Source organism: Urocampus carinirostris, chromosome 8, assembly GCF_059441175.1.
Source record: "Urocampus carinirostris isolate Australia breed hairy pipefish chromosome 8, RoL_Ucar_1.0, whole genome shotgun sequence".
NCBI classification, from domain to species: domain Eukaryota; kingdom Metazoa; phylum Chordata; class Actinopteri; order Syngnathiformes; family Syngnathidae; genus Urocampus; species Urocampus carinirostris.
The window spans coordinates 120,006-140,033 of record NC_142356.1 but is presented as its reverse complement, the minus strand read 5'-3'; the positions used below and the strand labels follow the sequence as shown (position 1 = coordinate 140,033).

General features: G+C 40.9%; 2 protein-coding genes across 3 annotated transcripts in view; one reads left to right on the top strand and one right to left on the bottom strand.

Annotated features, from left to right (window-relative positions):
• mvb12a (multivesicular body subunit 12A) overlaps positions 1–19,956 on the bottom strand; it is a 30,496-nt gene extending 10,540 nt beyond the window's left edge. Inside the window, exon 1 of one of the 2 annotated variants that reach the window (XM_088341191.1) lies at positions 19,692–19,956. The gene's annotated coding sequence lies outside the window, so the exon portion shown is untranslated. Of the gene's footprint in view, positions 1–8,939; positions 9,098–19,691 lie in introns of those variants that run through there. The other variant, XM_088341192.1, reaches the window with a different exon arrangement.
• Positions 474–12,130, top strand: sid4 (secreted immunoglobulin domain 4). Its single transcript, XM_088341193.1, has 8 exons — positions 474–537; positions 4,649–4,789; positions 4,866–5,000; positions 6,057–6,229; positions 6,968–7,154; positions 8,505–8,684; positions 9,801–10,067; positions 11,712–12,130. Exons 1-8 carry the CDS (start codon positions 489–491, stop codon positions 11,717–11,719), a joined length of 1,140 nt encoding a protein of 379 aa, XP_088197319.1. The 5' UTR covers positions 474–488; the 3' UTR covers positions 11,720–12,130.
• Positions 19,957–20,028: the final 72 nt, after the last annotated feature.

Here is a 20,028-nt window from a genome sequence, read left to right as displayed (position 1 = left end):
AGTAAATATGAATGAAATTGGCATTAAATAATAAGCAGGAGTACCACAAAAACAAAACTCAATGTAGTAAAAACTCTAAAGCCCATAGAATCCACCAAACCCATTCCGCAATTGCCATTCATATGGCTCGCGAGCCATAGATTCCCGACCCCTGATATAGATGCTGAAAAGAAGCGGACCGAGTACCGAGCCCTGCGGAATGCCACAAGTAACACTCAAAAGCTCAGCGGTCACATCACCGTAGAGGCTTGTTGTCCGGAATTTACGGTAAAGAATAAATCAAATTGTGAAAAAGTATTGCTTCTAATCTGTCCAATACACAAAGTAAAAATGATGCGCAAAAGCTTTGAAAAATCCCATGGTATTTTCTTTTTCAGAGAGTTCAAAATCCTCTCGAGGAAATAACGCCAAACCAGGGGTCAAAGTTGAAAGGTGAACGTCACAGAAGGAGACGGTCGGTCGGCACAAAAAACCATCGAAATCTCAACATGGACTCGCTGCTCTGCGCTCTACTTCTCGTCTGTCTTCTTTCCTCGGGTAATTGAAACAATTTTGACTTTTTAACACTTCAAATGCGGAATACCAATCTGGGAAAAATCAACATTTTCCGTATTTGAACGATTTCTACCACCGACGTCTCGCATTACTTTTAATACAAGGGTGTCGCGTAAGCTTCTCTAACAGGATAATACTTCTTATCTATCGTATTGATATCATATCATTTGTTGCCTTTCCATCTTGCGACATGATCTCCACAACCGGTGGATGAAATAAACTGCAGCCCGCGGGCCACCTATGGGCCTTCGCGTCTATTCATCTGGCCTAAAATATTGAAAATATCATAGCAATATACATAAAATGTCAAAAGAAATAGTACCACTCCTAAAAATGTGTTATTTTTGTTGCCACTCTTGTCCCCAGTGTCTCTTCATATGCCCCTGGCATAAAAATGATTGTACAAATTTTAAATATACCCTAATAATATATATAATTGTAAAAAGGTACTACTTCTAAAATAACGCTGTTGATTTGGTGCCTTTATTGTCTTCAGCGCCCCCTCATGTGTCTACCCCCCAAAATATGCTCGTTAAATAAGATAACATTGATAAAAGCTTTTAAAAGTAAGACCAATAGAAATGTGTGATTTGGGTGTCAGTCCGTGTCCCCCCATAAAAACGATCGTTAAAAGGATAATATACATGAAATGTTTTGACTCGGTGCTTGTCCTTTCATCCGTTTCCCCCGCATACATATTTTATAAAATATAAAATGATAAAACATGATAATATATATAAAATGTTTTAAAAAGTACTACAACCAGAAATGTGTTGATTTGGTGTTACTCCCCCCCATGTCGTTTTGTCTGTTTCCCATACATACATCATAAATGCATATGTTGACCATTTTTTTGCACTATGATGACTATTTTTGCACCAAATGCATATTGCACAAACCCTACGATACCAACTGTATGTAACATCCTATATGCCGACATTTCTTGGGTAAATTTTGTGTCAATTATAACTCTAACCTTATCCTCCTTGTTTTATAACCTTATCTTCTCTGTTCCTTTATCTTCTTGGCTTTTTTACCTCACTGTGAATGTGCGAAACTGGAGTGTCATGCCCAATTTCGTTGTCACAATATGTTAACCCATTTTGTAACAATGACAATAAAGGTATATTCTATTCTATTCTAAAGTAAAAATGTGATTTATACGGTTAATAATAATGTAAATTAAATATAAATAGTATCACAAAGGAAAATGTATTGTTTTGGTGCCAAATTTCCCCCTGATGTCCCATAGTGTGTCTCTCCGCTCATTAACATTATAGTTGAAATGTAAAGACTGTATTATAATATCTCGTTATAAATAAAGTATTATTTTTTTAAGTAAAGTTGTTGATCTGGTGGTACTCTGGTTTCCTGTGTCCCTTCGTGTAGCCCCTTCCATAAAATGATAGTCAAAATGTTTCAAATATGATTATAATATAGAAAAAATAAACAGAAATGAATATATTTTTGTCCCCAGTGTCCCTTAATGTGTTTTCCTTCCATGAAAAATATATTTTTCATGAAGCGTTAATGTATACTGCGATCAAGGCCAACAACCAATCAACACAAACAGAATATAAGGTGATTTATAGGGCTTGAAGCAGGACGGTGGACAAGCTACGGCCCGCGGACCCCTGACAGGTTCGTTTATCCGGCCTGAAAATGGCAAAAATATCATGATAATCTAGAATACGATACAGAAAAAATGACTACCAATGCAAAATAATAAATTAGATTTATTATTTCTTTCTTTCTTTTAAAACAAAAATTCCACGCAGATTAATTCAATAACAAATGAAAAATTCTTGTCCCGTTTTCTTTTCCTTTTTTTGGCTTAGTCGTTAAAAAAAAAAAAAAAACGATGGAATCTGCGTATTTACTCAGACTGTTTGCTTTTGGCGGCAGTGAGTCGACAGTCCGGCCCGTTTAAAGGTTGATATTGTTCGCCAGCAGCTTGTTGTGCACGTTGTTGTGCATGTGCCGGATTACTTGAATAGAATAGAATAGAACAGGGGTCTCCAAGCTTCTTCAATCCAAGAGCTAGATTTTGTGACTTATTAGCGCAAAGGGCAGCCAGTTTGATAGACATTTGTAACAACTTATCACGTTATTACCATGTTGTTACTGCGTTATTACCGGTTGAAATCTTGGAAGTCAAGTTCAATAGACTCAGCCAACCACTCAAATATACTTTTACTAGAAAATCACAATGACCCAGCACGAGTGAGACATTTTTAGAACCGGTCCCAAGGACGTCATCTGTCCTTAGGGGGCACCCGGGTGCCCGCAGGCACAATGTTGAAGACCCCGTGATATAGTGCGATATAGTCAACTAGCTAGCCAAATATGTGGTTTCATTGTAAGCCAATTCCCCATTTTCATTCGGCCGGCCGGTAAGTAGATCTGTTTTGATCGATTGAAATTAGAATGTAACGGCTAGCTAGCTAGTACCCCGCTAAATGAAACGTCTAGCAACAGCCTTCCACTACTCGCTACTAGCAAGCAGAATTAAGTTATATAGCTTCACATTGTAAACTAGCAAACCACATTAGCAGTTGATCTTGTAAGCCAGCTCGTTATTTTTAGTGGGCAGGGAAGTAGCTGGATCCTTTTCTATTGTTTGAGATGAAAACGTAGCCACTAGCTAACTATTGGTTAGCTATATTTAGCTTCTAGCTGTATCGCCCTATGACTGACTACCAATCGTCAAAATGAAGCTATATAGCTATACAGCTTTATATCGGTGATCTCCGACATTTTTCAAGCTGAGAGCTTCTTTTCGTTACTCATTAGTTCAAAGGGCATTTGTATAATAACAACTTATCTTATGACGATGTTGTTACTATGTTATTACCAGGTTGATTATTGGAAGTGGACTTAACTTGACTCAGTCAACCACTCATAAAAAACATTTGACTAGAAAATCACAAAGACCCAGCACTGGTGAACTGTTTTCAACAGTTCTGCAGGCACCTCCGTTGTCCTGCAGAGGCAGACCGCGGGCAACACGTTGGAGACCCCTGGAATAGAGCGCATTGTCATTGTAACAAGCCAAATGCACCGTGAAATTAAAACAGTAAAAAAAAAAAACACAGTTTAAGGTGGAATGCGTAGTCTGAGGTGTCCTTATTATTTGTTTTAATTAAATGTTTCTCTGATAAGTATGTGTTAACAATGCCCAACTGAGTTCAAAGAGCCTTTACATGTTTTACTAGTTTTTCTTACATTTATCATCAGTGTTCCGGCCGCAGAGCGCATTACGCTGGAGAAAAGAAGGCGGGGCGGATGGGGGGCCGCAGAGTGATTTTACGCGTGTGCTCGAGGTTTTCTATTATTCTAAGATGAAAAAGGTGAAAGTAAGAAAAGGACCGTTTCAAATACAGTCCAAAGGGCAACCCAAACCCCAAAATATTGAAAAAAATGTATTTGCACGTGCAAAACAAGCAGCTTGACGGAGGCTGCAATGATGATTTCAGCCAGTAGATGACATTAGCAAGTAAAATGTTTCGAATAAAATGGCTTTGCAAGTGGAATATTTTGGAAGCAAGGAATAAGGGTGGTAATATAACTATAGGTAATATTAAATAGAAATAATAATAATAATAATAATAATAATTTCCTTGTATTGTCATTCTGTGTAACAATGTACACAGAACGAAATGTCGATTGCACCTGACCCGTTGTAGCGAGCCGATGCAGCCGCAGCCAACAGAGGGCGCCGCCGACCACTTTTTAAGTCTCAGGAATGAAACAAATAAGAACAAAAAAAGTAGTTCAGGAAGTGAAGGCAGTGGTCTTGGGACCAAAGAGGTCGCAATTTCGATCGTCGACTTCTCTGAGTTAAATGTCGAAGTGCCCTCGGGCAAGACGTCTCTGATGCCCCTGATAAGCAGGTAGGCACCTTGCATGGCTGACCCAGCTATTGGTGTGTGTGTGTGTGAATGAGTATAGTGTGAAGTGTATTGTAAAGCGCTTTGGGGGTCCTCAGTGACTGGTAAAAGCGCTAGCATGATTGCCCAATTTTAGCATGGAGGCCAAAGAATGAGCACAGGTGACTGCACGCTAACAACCCCCCTTTGCATCCCCCCTACAGCCTTCGCTCAAGGTCTGAAGGTATCGGTGGAGCCGATAACCACGACAGTTCGCGAAGGCGAGTCGGTCAGCCTCCGTTGCCAAGCGACGGCCAATCCCGTCCAGCTGCAGTGGAAGAGAGCCAATAACCAACCCTTAGCAGGTCCCGCCCACTCGGCCGCGCCCGTCTGAAAAATGCCTATCCGATTCCGACCGCTGTTTTTTTTTTTTTTTTCCAGATAACCTTAAGGTGGGCCCGGACGGCGCCGTCCTGACGGTGACCAACGCCCGTCCTAATAATCAGGGCGAGTACCAGTGCGTGGCAACCGGACCTTCGGGTTCCGGCACCGCTTCGGCGCAGATCAACATTAAATGCGAGTAATCTTAAATACCGTCCACCCGAAGGATGTGACATGAATCTTGCTTCTCCCTTTAGCATTACTGCAAGCATTGAGACTCATAAATACAGTACAAAAATACAGTATCGGGTTGCATATGAACACATGAGATTCTGAACTTAAATGACAAGAGAGGAAAGCATTATGGGAGGTAATTCAGCCAATAGCATAATAGCATCTACATGAGGCTACAATACAAACCACTAGCAGACCAGCATCTTATATGTCGTGGACCTGTAGCAGACAGGCATCTTCGAAACGTTAGTTGTACTATTTGAAGTTACCATACCGGAGAGTAAACGGACCAAATCAACGATATGAAACCAGGTGGGAACACATGTTGGCCCGGAGAGGGATGGACACCACCAGGCTGAACTTGCCCAAGACACACCACAGGAAATGGTGACCCTACGACTTTGGTGGTTAAGGGATCCGACCGACCCGCCAAACAATACTCGATGGTATATTAAAGTATGAAATATCAGTACTACTGCTTTTCTGATTGCTGCCGTGACCCGGATGTCTTTTCTTCTTCGAAGGTTTCCAGGAGGTTATTGGAACGTGCTAGATTTAGGGCCCGTGTCCACCAAAGCCTTTTCCTGCTCGAAGCAAATGTTTCTAATTGCCTGCCGTGGCAGCGCCGCATTTTTTTGAGTTTTTAGCAGAAACACCGCAAAAAACGTAGATCATCACGGGGGCAGAGGCTGACGGACCAAGATTCCTTCTGATTCCTTCTTACCGTGGCGTTTGCAATCATTTATAGAACGAAAAATCTAAAAGTTTTGATTCACTTTGCATTTATATATATTTAAACAAATTTTATTTTCTTAGAATACAAGTTCATGATACTTTCTATGTATGGAAAAGACTGCTTGAACAAGGGTCCAATGGCATTTCATGTTACCAAGGCTGAAAAACTTGCTGCTTTGTACTATAGGCTTAAGAGTTTTTCTAGCATTTGGATCTCCGTTTATTTCTCCACATACGATTTCGCAGTTCGATGATGTCAAATACGTGTGGCCCCCCCTTTAGACCCCCCAAAAGTGCGTTTGACCCCAAGCGGCCCCTTGAAGGTCAAAGTCGGCGACCGGGTCTCGGTGCAGTGCCGGGCCGCGGGAAGACCTCGGCCCAAGCTGAGCTGGCGGCGCCAAGGCTCCCCCCTGCAGCTGCCCTCCGAGGAAGTGGATGGCGTCAATACCATACGGGTCAGTTTATCGAGACCCTAAAGCCTAATCTTACCCAGAAACATTAAGCGCTAACCCTATTATGGAGCCCAAACCTTAGTTTCAAACGCTGACAAAACCTTATCCCTAATGTGGGTCTCAAACCCTAATTCCCTTCCCCTAAAATTTAACCCTACTTTAACCCTAGCCCAGATCCTACCACTCAACCCTAATCCAAATCCTAATTTCCAACCCTAGTTTGAAACCCCAATATGGAGCCTAAATCCTAGTTTCAATCCCTGAACCTACCCTAAACTCTAATCTTAACCCTAGTGATAACCATTATCCCTACACCTACCCCTTAACCTTACTCTAACACTAACCCTTGCCCATATACTACCGCTCAACCCTAACTCAAGTCCTAATTTCAAACCCTAGTTTCAAACCATCATAGACCGTACTCTGACCCTAAACTTTAATCCTAACCCTACTACTAACCCCTAGCATCAACACTAGCCTGAAAGCATAACGCTACTCTTACCCTAAACTCAAAACCTAGCCCCTATCCTAACCCTCAACATTAGCCCAAATGGTTTGAAACCCTAAAGACCCTTAAACCCTTAAAACCCCAATATGGAGCCTAAACCCTAGTATCAACTTCTACCCTGACCCTAAAGTCTAAAATCCTAACACTGCCCCTAACCCAGAACCCCAAGAAAGTGGACAGTATCGACGCCGTACAAGTTTTCAATGTTTTGCCCCTTTCCACCTGCTTTTTAGTGGATCGTGGTGCGTCCAGAGGATTCGGGCGTGTACATCTGCAGAGGGGAGAACAACGTGGGGATGACGGAGGCCAAAGTGGAGATTGTGATGGGAGGGGGCCCCGGGGTCCCCCTCGCCACCGTTTCTCACAAAGAACTGACGGTTGTGGAGGGACACACCGTCACCATGGATTGCAAAGCCACAGGTAAGATGATGAGGACTTTCATATTATATATATATAGAACTGGAAACGAAATAACAACTATATATTGACAAATGAGAACACAGAATTTCAGTTGACTGAATGAATGGTCTTCATTGTCATGATACAAAAGTAGAAGGAAATTGGAGGGCTTCTCCTTTCGATGTAGAGAGCGACCAGCTCGCTGCACACTGGCGTCCGGGCATCCTTGGGTTGATCCAGATCGATGGGATGATTAAAACACAAGAGTCACCAATGCAGTTGTAGCTCCAGGTCATCCGTTTCACCGGCAATGGATCTAGGGTCGATGAGATTCAGGTTTCGCAGGCGTAGCTTATTCGAGTTTTTAGGTCGATTTAGCCGTAGGCCGGACCCGTGGCACCGCTACGGCTTTCTCTCCCGACGCCACCTTAACTCTGTCCTGGACCCGATAACAATCCAAGGAGCACTGGCTGGTGGTCAGCATTTCTTTGCACTCTTCTGACTTTCCTCAGAGTCAGATTGACTGGAACATAAGGCAGCCTACCACAGTCGCGCACACAGATAGCTGTGCCTAGCCAACACGGATACGCACAAACACACACCCCTTGGTGACATGTACCCGTGATAACATTTGCTTTGTCTCGTCTGCTGCACCACAGAATGCACGATAAAAATATGTGACGAATCGAAACCACATCAAGTATCACAATATGTCAGACAGACCCAAATGCAGGACAAAAAGGAGACAGAATACAAGGGATGTCATCAAACCCAAACAGGGAGGTTTATTTGACAGCACGAAAAAGACTACTAGGGAGAAAGGTGCATGCGACTGGAACTGCTGAGATGAGAAACTTGAGAGGGAATCTTGGTGGTAAAAATCTTGAAAGAGAGATTTGGGAGTACCTTTAAAAATAGGGATGGAGTGGAAGATCCTGGGACGAAGAGGGAACTTAAGAAGTCGATCTGGAAGGAGAAGACTTGGAAGTACCTTTAAAAAAAGGTGGTCGGTGTGGCAGGTCTCGGAGTGGGTGAACTTGGAACGAGGAGGGAACTGAAAAAGGAAGTCGTGGGAGGAGAAGCCTGTATTCTTGGCGGGTGAATGTCTACGTATCAAAACGATTGGCAACATGAGGTGGGAGCCTGGGGTATTCGTAGTAGAGGTGGCTAATTGTCTATGTAGAATCACCTGGGGAGAGGAAAAGTAAGGGGGACTGGGAAAACAGCGCAGTGATGCCATCTCTTGGAGATGGACTGAAGGCACCAAACCATGACAAAAAGTAAACCACGATACAGCGAGCGATCGTCGTATTCGATCCGGTAACGGACTCCTTAATCTGACGGACTGTGCCTTTAAAAAAATGCTTTGAGGTTCTCCGGCTCCCCTGATCACCTGGTCCAAGTTGAGGGCCCCGTTGCCATGGAAACACAGCGTCGCCGGGGGAGTCCTGACCCTGAACGGCGTGGGCCGCCAGGACTCGGGTCAGTACATCTGCAATGCCACCAACGTTCACGGATTCAGTGAGGCTTACACCCAAATGGAGGTCGAGAGTGAGTACTGCCACGATTATCATTCGTTTTCTTGGCAAATGTACGAAACGAAACTGTTCCTTTCGTTGTTTTTTTCTATACTGAGCCATTTAATTTCACACATTCACTGTTCTTCATTTTTTAGGAGAAGCATCTCTTGATAGCATTTAGGCTACACGCTAACAGTTAGCGGAAGCCAATAACATTCCAAGATGTTTTGCCAATATAATAATATGGACTCGATAGCAAAAATCATAGACGATTTATTTCTTTTACCTCACATGAAGTGTGCTTTGCAAACCCAAGCGTTTTTGATGAGCGCCTCGGTCCAATCTTTTCGTTTCAATGCATTTGACTACAACCGTCTTTTTTTTCTTGGATCAGGAGTGTCCGCCGGGATCCTGTTTAACGTCAATTGTAGATCGCTAACCGTTTTTCTCCAATTGTGGCACACAAACACACAACATGACACAACAGCTTTTTTAATCAATGAAAACTTTATTGGAACATTAAAATAAAAACAGAACAAAAACATTACCTCAACAACAAAATTATGTTATATATTATGTTCGAAAAGGGGTAGTCAGAAGCAGAGGCTTCTATTCCCTACCCCTTCACCTTCCCTATTAAATACACCAATGATATAACAACAATAGTTATAATATTAATAATAAGAGTTATGATATAACAATAGCAACAATAACAACAAAGTTAACCATGGTTCTAGACGCACTATTCCACATTTTTCACATCACTCATACCCCATTTTCTTCATCTCTGTATTCCGCCAGTAATGATTTTTTTTATTTAAATTTGAACAAGTGAATCGTTGGACATTGTTTGATCTCGTCTTGTAAATTGTTCCAAAGTTTGACTCCGCACACAGACACACACATCCTTTTCCTGGTGGTTCTCACCTTTGGGATTATGAATTCAGCCGCTTAAGTTATAATTTCCTTCTTTCCGAATGAATCATTCATGGATGTTTTCTGGTGCTATGTTTTTGTTGACCTTAAATAGTTTTAATCATTTGGACTGCAAGAATAAAATACAGTTTCTTTACCTCTGTCTTCTGACCAAATATTTTTTCACCTCCACCTTTAAAAGGGTCTGTTTTTTGTCCTCTGTTCCTTCCAGGCCCTCCTTACGCTACAACTCTGCCCGAGCAAGTTCGGGTCCAAGCAGGGGACGTTCTGACCCTGCGCTGCCTGGCTCACGGCTCGCACCCCATCCGATTGGAGTGGAGCCGGGTGGGCCGAGGGGGCTTGCCCGCCGGGAGTCAAACCGGCGCCGACGGGCAACTCGTGGTCCCTGCCGTTAAGACGGCCGACGGGGGAACGTACAAGTGCCTGGCGACCAATCACATCGGCTCCAGCGAGGCCTTGGCCAAAGTCGTCGTAAAAGGCGAGGAAACCGCTTAAGCTGCGAAACTGAATCGTAGAGGCCAAAGCCTGATTCTTAAGCCTAAATCCTTAGCCCTAGAAGATCATCTTTATATGGAACCCAAAGCCCAGTTCCAACCCTTAAGCCAGGATATGTACAAGTCCTTCAAATCCTTCAAACTGCTTAAATGTCAATGCTGTATTTTCAAAGCTTGTAAAGTGCTTGAATTTTGGGTGAATTGCTTGTAAATGCTTCAAATAGTTGTCATGTTTCGCAAGGAGTCTGCTAAAAAATGACGCCGATACGGCTCTCTGGGGGCTTGGCTTTGCCATTGCACTTCTTCTTTCATGGTGATTAATTGGAGCTGGCATTTGAATGTGACTCTACTAGGGCACTGTCCTATGAAGTGTCATCGCCCCCTAGGGACAGGAGCATGCTTCATCTAAACAGGGCACTACAAGTGCAAGGATAACACATCAATTATGAAAATGTCTAATTGGCCATGCAAAAAGTAAAGTACTATTTCCCTGGAGTAAATTGTAACAGGAAGAACTCCCTGCAACTGAATATGAATATACATATTAGTATCATTTTTACCCAACACCTCTATGAGGGGATATTCGTCTCAAAAATATTTACACACGTATTGTTCGGATCTACAAACAAATTTCTGCGACTTAGTCAAGATCTAAAATTCTTGCTAAATGCACACGCAAGATCGAAAAAGGCATCATGAAGTAAATCACAGATATATTTGTGGCTTTGCAAAATACACCCTTCACACCAGATATCTTCTTTCACTGGTTTTGGAGAAATTGGAAAATTGACCTTTAAACGTCTTTAAAATGTGCTTGAATTTGGCCATGGCAATTAACCCTAAACCCTAATTGTCATATGGAACTCAAACCCTTGTCTCAACCCCTTACTCTAAGCCTACCTTTACCATAACCCTAAAGCCTACCTCTAAACTCTACCCCAACTATAATCCAATCGTTGAATCCTAACTCGTTCGCCCTCATAAACCCTAGGCTCTATCCCAGTTCCTTACCCTAACCTCATTCATACCCCTCAACCTTAACAATTATATGGAGCCAAAACCCTAAACCACAACCCTAACACTACCATGTCCTTAAACGTAACCCCAATTCTAACCCTAAACCTTAGTTTCAAAACCTGGTTTAAAACCCTAAAAACAGTTTAGAACTAAATTCGGAGAAAAAAACCGTTGTTTCAACCCTCCCCTGACCCTAAACCTTCAATTATAATCCTAACCCTACCTTTAAACCCTAACCCTAATATGGACCCCAAACCCTAGTTTTAAACACTTATCCTAAACCCTAATTCGAAAATGGAACCCAAACCCCCAACCTTACTCTGAACATATGCTGACCCTAATCACTAAACCCCAATCCATAACCTTAAACTTCCTCCCTAACCCTACCCTTAAACATTACCTGAAAAAATAGGATAAAAATTGTGATTTTTTTTAAATGGAACTTTAATTAAAAAGTTGTCTTTCCTAAATATGATTAATGAGTGGTTTTAAGGTTCAAATTTTAGGTATCCATGTATTGGTATTGGTCCAAAAAACAATTGACATGAAATGATATGCAACCAATGAACTAAATGTTAACTTGATTGTGTTTTGTGTGTTTTTCACTTCAGGCCAATGAAAAGCTCTTCGGCCTTTCCACCAAGACGGAATCATCCAATGGGAAAAAAAATAATCGAATATCAGTTTTGAATCAATAAGTTTGTTGGGTTAGGGGGTGTGGAACAAAGTCAATGGTCAATGAGCAACTCTTCTTTTGACGTTTTCCAGATTTTTATTCCAAAACACAAATGTAGCCTAGCCTATAATTGACTTCATGAGCTCGTCTGGTTTTCCAACCGTAAACAGCGTCAGGGAATAAACCGCGATATTTTCTCCCCTTTTTTTCTGGATTCATGACGCCATCAACCACAAAAGTGTGGCGAGTGCATCCCTCTTCAACAGTAGGCAACAACTCTGATTGATCTCATTTTATTTCATTGCTGCTGAATGATTTGTATTGATACGTTAATAAAAATCCCAATCGATCAAACGCCTTCTCGTGATGTTTGTTTTTGGCTTTTAACCAACAGAGGGCGACATTTGCCGTGATGCATTTACGTGCTCGATCGCCGTTAGGAATCTAGCAAACTGTCAACAATTGATCTTCCAACCAGGGGCGATTTTAGGTTTCCAGATATGGGGGTGCAGGGTAACCAGAGTGTCGGTTCACTTCAAGTGTTATCATATGTCAAATTCAATTATGATAACATTTTAATTCATATATGTGGCTAAAGGCTTTTTATTTTAAAGGGCTGCTTTATTAAATGAATGTTCCTTTTTTTAATTAAACGATTGCACTTCTGGGCTTCTATAATAATATACCCTCACTGTAATACACCAGAGCCACTATGCCGCGAGGGACACTCGCCGAGCAAAAGCGGCGCGGTGCAAGAAATTAAATGGACTGAACCATTTCAAGGCAGTGGAGTTTTTCCGACTGTTTTTATTTAGTTTCTTTCTTTTTATGTATAGCTAGCGTGTTTCATTATATTTACGCCTATCCTGTCCTTTATGAAAGCATCGGTGTGTAATATTTGACCCCTAGATGGCATTGTATTGTCAAACGGGAATGAAAACAAGTGCCACTGAGCACAGCGTAGCGGCAAACTACCAGACAAACATAGCAGTGACTTCTAGGTAGTGATTTATCTTGTTAAAGAAAATATCATTTCCCCTCATATCATTTTTTATAGTTTGTATGACACGTGGTATGATAGTTGATGTATTTTTGCCTTTTTTGTGTTTTTATTTAACTGAATGAAAGTTGGAGCACCACAAGGAGATACGGAATATGACACACTGTCCCTTTAAGAAAAGTAGTGTTTGAGCACGCCCCAAAACGGGCTGGTTATGCCCACGTTCCCAAAGTTGTGTTTGAGCACATTTGAGCGAATTCCGACTGCAAAAACTTACATTAGAGTTAAATGAACTCCTAATAGAGCGTCAACTGGCTGGCGAAAAACAAAGACATTTTTTCTCTCTCGTAAAAAAAAAAAAAAGAGCCCATCTCCTCTTTCTGCAGCTGTCCTTTACAAGCGTTTTCAAAGCTGAAAGGGAAAGAAGAGAAAGGTGCCCCCCTCCTCACTTGAAAAGGCCGCTTGCATAAATATTTAACTTTCAAAGCATAACATAAGAAACGAGTTTCCTGGCAGTGGCAAGTTCCATGCCTTTTATATAGTGTCCATTTTGTGGACGTTCTCTTACCCCCCAAAAAAATCCCAGTTGGGAACCCTAAATTCAATTTAAAACCCTGATATGGAGCCTCCAAATCAAACGCTCAACCCTTGTCCTAATCCTCTAATCTTAAACCCCTAACCCTATTATGGAAGCCAAACCCTAGTTTGAAACCCTAAAGACAGTTCAAACCCTTAATATGGAGCCAAAACTCTAGTTTCAAACCTTAACCCTTGTCCCTAATCCTTTAATCATAACCCAATTCCCTAACCCCATTATGGAACCCAAACCCTAGTTTCAAAACCCTAGTTTCGGACAGTTCCACCCCCTAATATGGAGCCAAACTCTAGTTTTAAACCCTAACCCTTGACCCCAACCCTCTTATCCTAAACCTTTAACCCTCATATGGAACCCAAATCTCAGTTTTAAACCATAATTTCAAACCCTACGGTTCAAACCCCTAAAATGGAAGCCAAACCCTAGTTTGAAACCCTGAAGACAGTTCAAACCCTTAATATGGTGCCAAAACTCTAGTTTCAAACCTTAACCCTTGTCCCTAATCCTCTACAAATATGACAAACTTTAATAGTTTGGAAAGATTAAATATATCGTTATTATATCAATTGAAAAGCTTCGGACCCAGGACGGAACCACAAATCCAAGTATCCGGATGTCAACTCTCCCATTTTTACATCTTGTTGCCTCCCAGGCAAATAGCTAAAAACATTTGAATCAGTTTAACCTAATCTGGAGCCCAAAACCCTAACCCTTTAACTCTGACTCACCCAGACTCTAGTTTTAAAACCTTGTTTAAACATTTTTGGAACCGTAATATGGCGCATTATACCCTTGTTTCAACCCTTAACCATACCGTGACTTTAAACACTAACCCTAAAGTCTAATACTGACCCTACTTCTAAAACCAACTTTAACTGGGAACCCAAACCCTACATATAAATTAAGCCCAAATCCTCGTTTCACCCCAACACGACAATGATGCTGAACTCTAATCCAAAACCCATCCTTTAATTGGATTTTTTTCATGTTTTTCTGTCTCTGCAAAAGGCTTGGCAAATAATAAATAAATAATAATACAATGACAGTGGAGTGGTCACATGTTACGCACTGTCCCTTTAACGTTCATTTAAAGGCAGTGGCCTGAAACTGTCGTCCGGGGGGCCGGACCCCTGCCATGTTGAAATCATGAAAGACTCGATTGACAACGTATTCGGAATGGAAGACACTTTTTTGTTTGATTGCGGAAAAAAAAAACTTGATCTGAATAGTCTCACGATCTCAGACAGTCCTGTATTCAAGAAGATGGAGAAACTAAGAAATGATGCTTTCTCCAACAGGAAGTGAGGGGGCAAGGGGGGTGTTTTGCAAGCGGTTGCCACGGTTTCCACCCGTCTGCAGAAATGGGTCGGCCGCTTCGGATGGCGGACCGTTCCGTTTCCGTTCCAATTCGGTTCCGGTGCCAAAGAAGCTCAGAGACGAAACAAATACGACTTGAGAAGCAGGAAACGTTCTTCCGGTTTCCTCCGATTCAAATCCGGGGACTCGATTTGGAAGAAATGAAGTGTATTTGATCAAAGGAGTTACATTTATATACAGTACAACCATCTATCCGCCTGCAACTTTTTTTAAAGGGCCGGCGTCTTTATATGGGCGTACGGAGTACAACTCAATAAAGTGATGGTGGCGCTGCCTCGAGCACACGAGAGCGTTGAATTTCTCCCCGTGCAGATGTTCTCCCTACCGTATATTCTCGCATCTAAGCCAAGTAACGGCGTTGTTTTTTTAGGAACAGGGTAACTCAATTATTATTTTTTTTAGCATTGCTGACGGTCAAAAGAGGTGCGTTACGTGAGTTTGTGTGCGTGTTTATGTACGTCTCGCGTATTTCGGTACGTTTTTGTGTGCGTTCACAAACGTTTTTGCGCATTTTGATGTATTTTTTTGTGCACATTCCAAACGGTTTCAAGCATGTTTACGTACGTGTGTGTGTTTACGTACGTTTTAAGTGTTCACGTACTTTTTTGTGCGTGTTTACAAACGTTTTTATGCACTTTGATTTACGTTTTTGTATGTGTTTACGTACGTTTTAGTTTTGTGTTTACGTACCTTTTGTGGTTTTAGGTATGTCGCTGCGTGATGACGAACGTTTACGTACGTTTTTGTGCGTGTTTATGTCATTTGAACGTGTCCACGTACGTTTTATGTTTTCACATGGGTTTTACGTCCATTTTATGTGTCCAAGTACTTTTTGTGTTGTGTTTACGTACATTTTATGCTTTCACATACGTTTTTGTGTTGTGTTTATGTACTTTTACATCCCTTTTTCCATACATTTCTGTGTGTTTCGAGATACTTTATCGTGAGTGTTTACATAGGTTTTTTTGCGTGTTCACATATGTCCTTGAGCGTGTTTGTTTACATGCTGGTTGTTATTTTATGATATTGTTTATAGTATTGTTTATTTTTGTGGAACTTCAAGGGTTTAATAAATCTGTTACAGGTGAGGTACACGGATATATATCATTTGTTTGTATCTAGATATATAAATGGAAGACTCGGGCGGCTCCATCCGCATGGAAAATTGGAGAAGTGGCGCTAATCACACAGCGGCAGTTTCTGTTTTTATCCCGTCCGTCTCGTTCCGTCCGCTCCCGTCTGGTTTCGCGGACGGAAAAACAGGAGCCGCGAGCCGGCAAAGGAAAAAACAACTTTCCGCTGCTTTGATAAAAAACAAAAAGCTTTACATTTTGCCCAGCAGAACTGCAAAAACAGAGACAGCGCGGCGCTAAAAACTGCAGAAGATACAAGCGTTTGTTCACCGCCGTCGACGGAGATGGACGTCGAGAAAAAGTTTGGCCTAGGTCGATGCCAAACACTGCTAAAAATCCTTTCGGTTTTAGAAGTATTTTTCTTATTTGACGACGTATATCTATAAACAAATTAGTACCGTTTTATTTCTTTATTTCAAAAACAAAAAATGTCATTTGAGCGTATTTGAACCTTTTATCAAAAAGAGATGAATTATAAAGTGAACCCAATTCTCTTCCGAGCACGGATCATTTTGCACATTTGAAAATATATTCAAGTATTAAAAAAAAAAGGCTCCTTAAAATGAGCACATGATCTACTCATAGGGAAAGACGATTTCCTTCTGACTAAAGCGTACCATGCTTACATGTCTTATATGGAAGCCCACGAGGACCAAGAATTCATCAAAATAGATCAATATATTATTCATTTAATTCAGAATCATTCAGCAGTTGGAGATCATCTCAATTCATGATATGCATTTAAGGAGTAATGCAGTAAGACTCCAAGTAGTAACGACGGTCGAGTGGTTAAGTCTAAATTAAAAAGACGTTACAGAGACAAGTAATGGCGTTCCTTTGTGACGTGAAGTGTTGGACATGTTACTTTTAAACGTCATTAGTTTGAGTTCCTCACTACTTTTTCCAAAAAGTAACTGCGTTAGTAACTGAATTACTCTATCGTAAAAGTCACTAGTTACCTGGAAAAGTAACTCTTTACTTTACTAATGACTTGAAAAAAGTCCTTGTATTTCAAAGAATTTTGAATTTTCTGTGCAGTATTCGGTTCAGTAGAACGGAGAAGAACATACAGGTAGTTCCAATAAAGAACCTTTTCCTATTGTTTGCACCGCACGGGCAACAGATTTATGACAAATCAGCATGCACATAAACACGCACAAAAACATACACAAACACGCACAGATACCTGTAGAACATGAAAATAGAATATAGGTGTACTGTATACATCTCTTTGTAAACACGAGGGGAAAAAAAACCTAGGTAAATACACCTAAAAATGTAGGTAAATGCACGCACGAAACCGTATGTGAAAACATCCCAAAAATGTGTGTAAAAACGCACAAAAACGTACCTAGACGCGTACAAAAAGTTCATAAGTAAGCACAAAAATGTACGTAAACACACACAAAAACATACATAAACACAAAAAACAAACATAAATGCACACCAAAATGTACGTAAACGCACGCACGAAAACGTATGTAAAAACACCCCAAAACGTACATCGACATGCACAAAAACGTACGTAAAAACACACGAAAATGTACGTTATAGTGGGAAAAAAAAACATAACCGAAATGACTGAAATAATAAGGTTCCGTACGGGCTCATTCCGAACCCCGGTAAGGCGTCGCTCCCAAAAGCATTGAAAAGGAAGGATCAAAGCCGGGATTTTCTGGCTAGCATCCAGATGTTTTTTCACTCTAGCCAAAAAGGCCTTTAACCTTGAGAAAGGTCACGGGAATGTTTGAATACTTCCTCACTCGCGGAGGTTTTTTTTGCTCTCGGATTTCCGAGGGGACGTAAATCAGTCGGCGAACCGGCCGGAATGCCGACGAATAAACTCCGGGGCCGCAAAGCATGCTGGGAAAACGGCACATCGGACCAGAAGAGCGCGTTTTGTCTCCACACTTTGACCCCGGAATGAAAAACTTTTCCTAACTTTTCTTGCAGGAAGTGACATCAACGTGACAATATTTTGGGAGGTAAAATCCAACATTATGGGGGACACTAAATGTTTAAAGAGGTAATATTAAATAAATAAAATATTCGAGGGAATTCACAGGAAAGGGTTGTGGCCTTGGTGGCATCTATGGGTTGCTAGGCAACCAAACAATCAAGTTAAACACAGACTATGTCACATTACATATTGAAAATAAACAAACAACCTAAACCCAAAAGCAAATATGAACAAAAAAAGAGCAACTTCATTAAATAGAGAACGATAAACACAATATATTAAATAAACACTGAAAAGAAAACACAAAGAAAACTATGTAAAACTCAATAAAGCAATTATTTTCTGGCAAAATAATTTTAAATCTTTAGTATTTCTCCGTTTCCGGTCCAGAACCATAAAAATTGTCGGGTGTTAGCTCCTCCCACTTTCAAGCCCGACTTTAATGAGAGAATACAATTCAATTCTAACAAATAAATACATCGAATATGTCAACAAAAATATAACACACAATGCATTTAATGTTATTTTTGTGGAAAGGATTTTGACCCAGAAGTAAGACGACAATTGGGGAAAACGGCACCCCTCTGCTATTTACGTAGAGATGTTTAAGGAAAATCTTCATCTTTTTTAAATGAAGTCATGTTTTCAATATTCATTGTGTTTAACTCATCCAATGCCAAAATGTAAAAAGACATTTTACTTGTTTCATTTCAAAAAAATATTAAGTGTTTGGTACCGCTCATCAGTAAGTATCAAGCCTTTGGAAATGATTTCAGTATGATAAATCACCATGAAATGGAAGGGGTGGCTTTAAACAGATATTTGTCTCAAGGTTTTTATCATTTTCCTCACGATGAGGTTTTTGAGTTTTTCCTTGCCCTCATGAAGTTTTTAGATCAGGGGTTGGTATAATTATAGTCTGTAGATTGAAAAAGTCTATGGTCGGTCTTTTCAGCCCCTTGAGACTCCAAATAAACATAACTTGACTTGACTTAACATTGAGGAAGCCCCCACTTCCTAGTCTTTCTTCCTGTATCCGGCGAATGAGTGTATGCGGGCAACCCAATATGACGAGTAAGTGTAGTGAAGTAGTGTGGCGATAGTTGCAAGTAATGGGCAGATAGTAATAGGCATGTGCCATCATCATCATCTGGCTAGAGAGGGACGACGTTTTGTGCCCCTCCACAGGAACGCCCGGGTGACTGAAATGGTGTCATGTCACCGAAAAAACCTTGGGCCCTGAAAGGTTCTCGCATCAGTCATGCATGAGTTCCGTGTTCTTGAAATTAAATACTATTTTTGAAAGCAAAGTGTCTTTGTGTTTATGGATAGCATTGTTTAGGTCAGGGGTCTCAAGCTCAAAAAATGTGGGGGCCGTCGGAGCTAAGGTTTGGATAAAAAAATTAACCTGTTTTTGAGAAGAACATTTTTTTTAATTCCCTACACAAAATATCTATAGATTGAAAAAAATCATATGAAAATCAGTAGGTCAGTCATAGACTAATCCATAATACGCTAGGACTGCACTTAAAGGGACAGTGTGCATTATACAGTGCCTCCTGGGGATAAAAGTGTCACTCATTAAAATATTGGTTTAAATAATGAGCTAGATAAAAATGAACAATAGTTAGGGTTTGTATTTTTTTTTAAATACTGGCAAGTTGAGATATTAGCATTTATTTTATAGAAACTGAGATTTACCTACGGGTACCTGACATAATTATCCGACATCTTGCTGCAAATGGTAAACAAAACAAAAAAATGGAAAATATGGCAAAAGGCTGGGCCATTAAATCAAAGACAAATGTTGTTTTATGGTCACTTGGAAGCTTTGTCATTTTTAATCTTACCTGTACGCCAGAATACTTGAGGACGCAATCGTTTGGAGAAAAAGCTCCCGTGCCTTCATGTTTTTGAAATTCAGCTTTATTCCAAATTTTTGATGTTTAATTGACTTGACAAACTTAAACGACATGATTTTCGCCGTTAATGACCTTTTTGGCTCCATTTATATGAAGGCATTTACCCCGGAAGTGGACGAAAGGCCTGCTTTAGGGTCAAAGAAGAAAGGGGTCGGTCGAGATGGGAACCCCTCGTTTTCCTCCAAGTGAAAAAACAGCTGTTTCCAAGTGACTCATTCATTTTCCTCCTCCTCTTCCGACTGGCCCCGCCGCCGCCGCCGCCGCC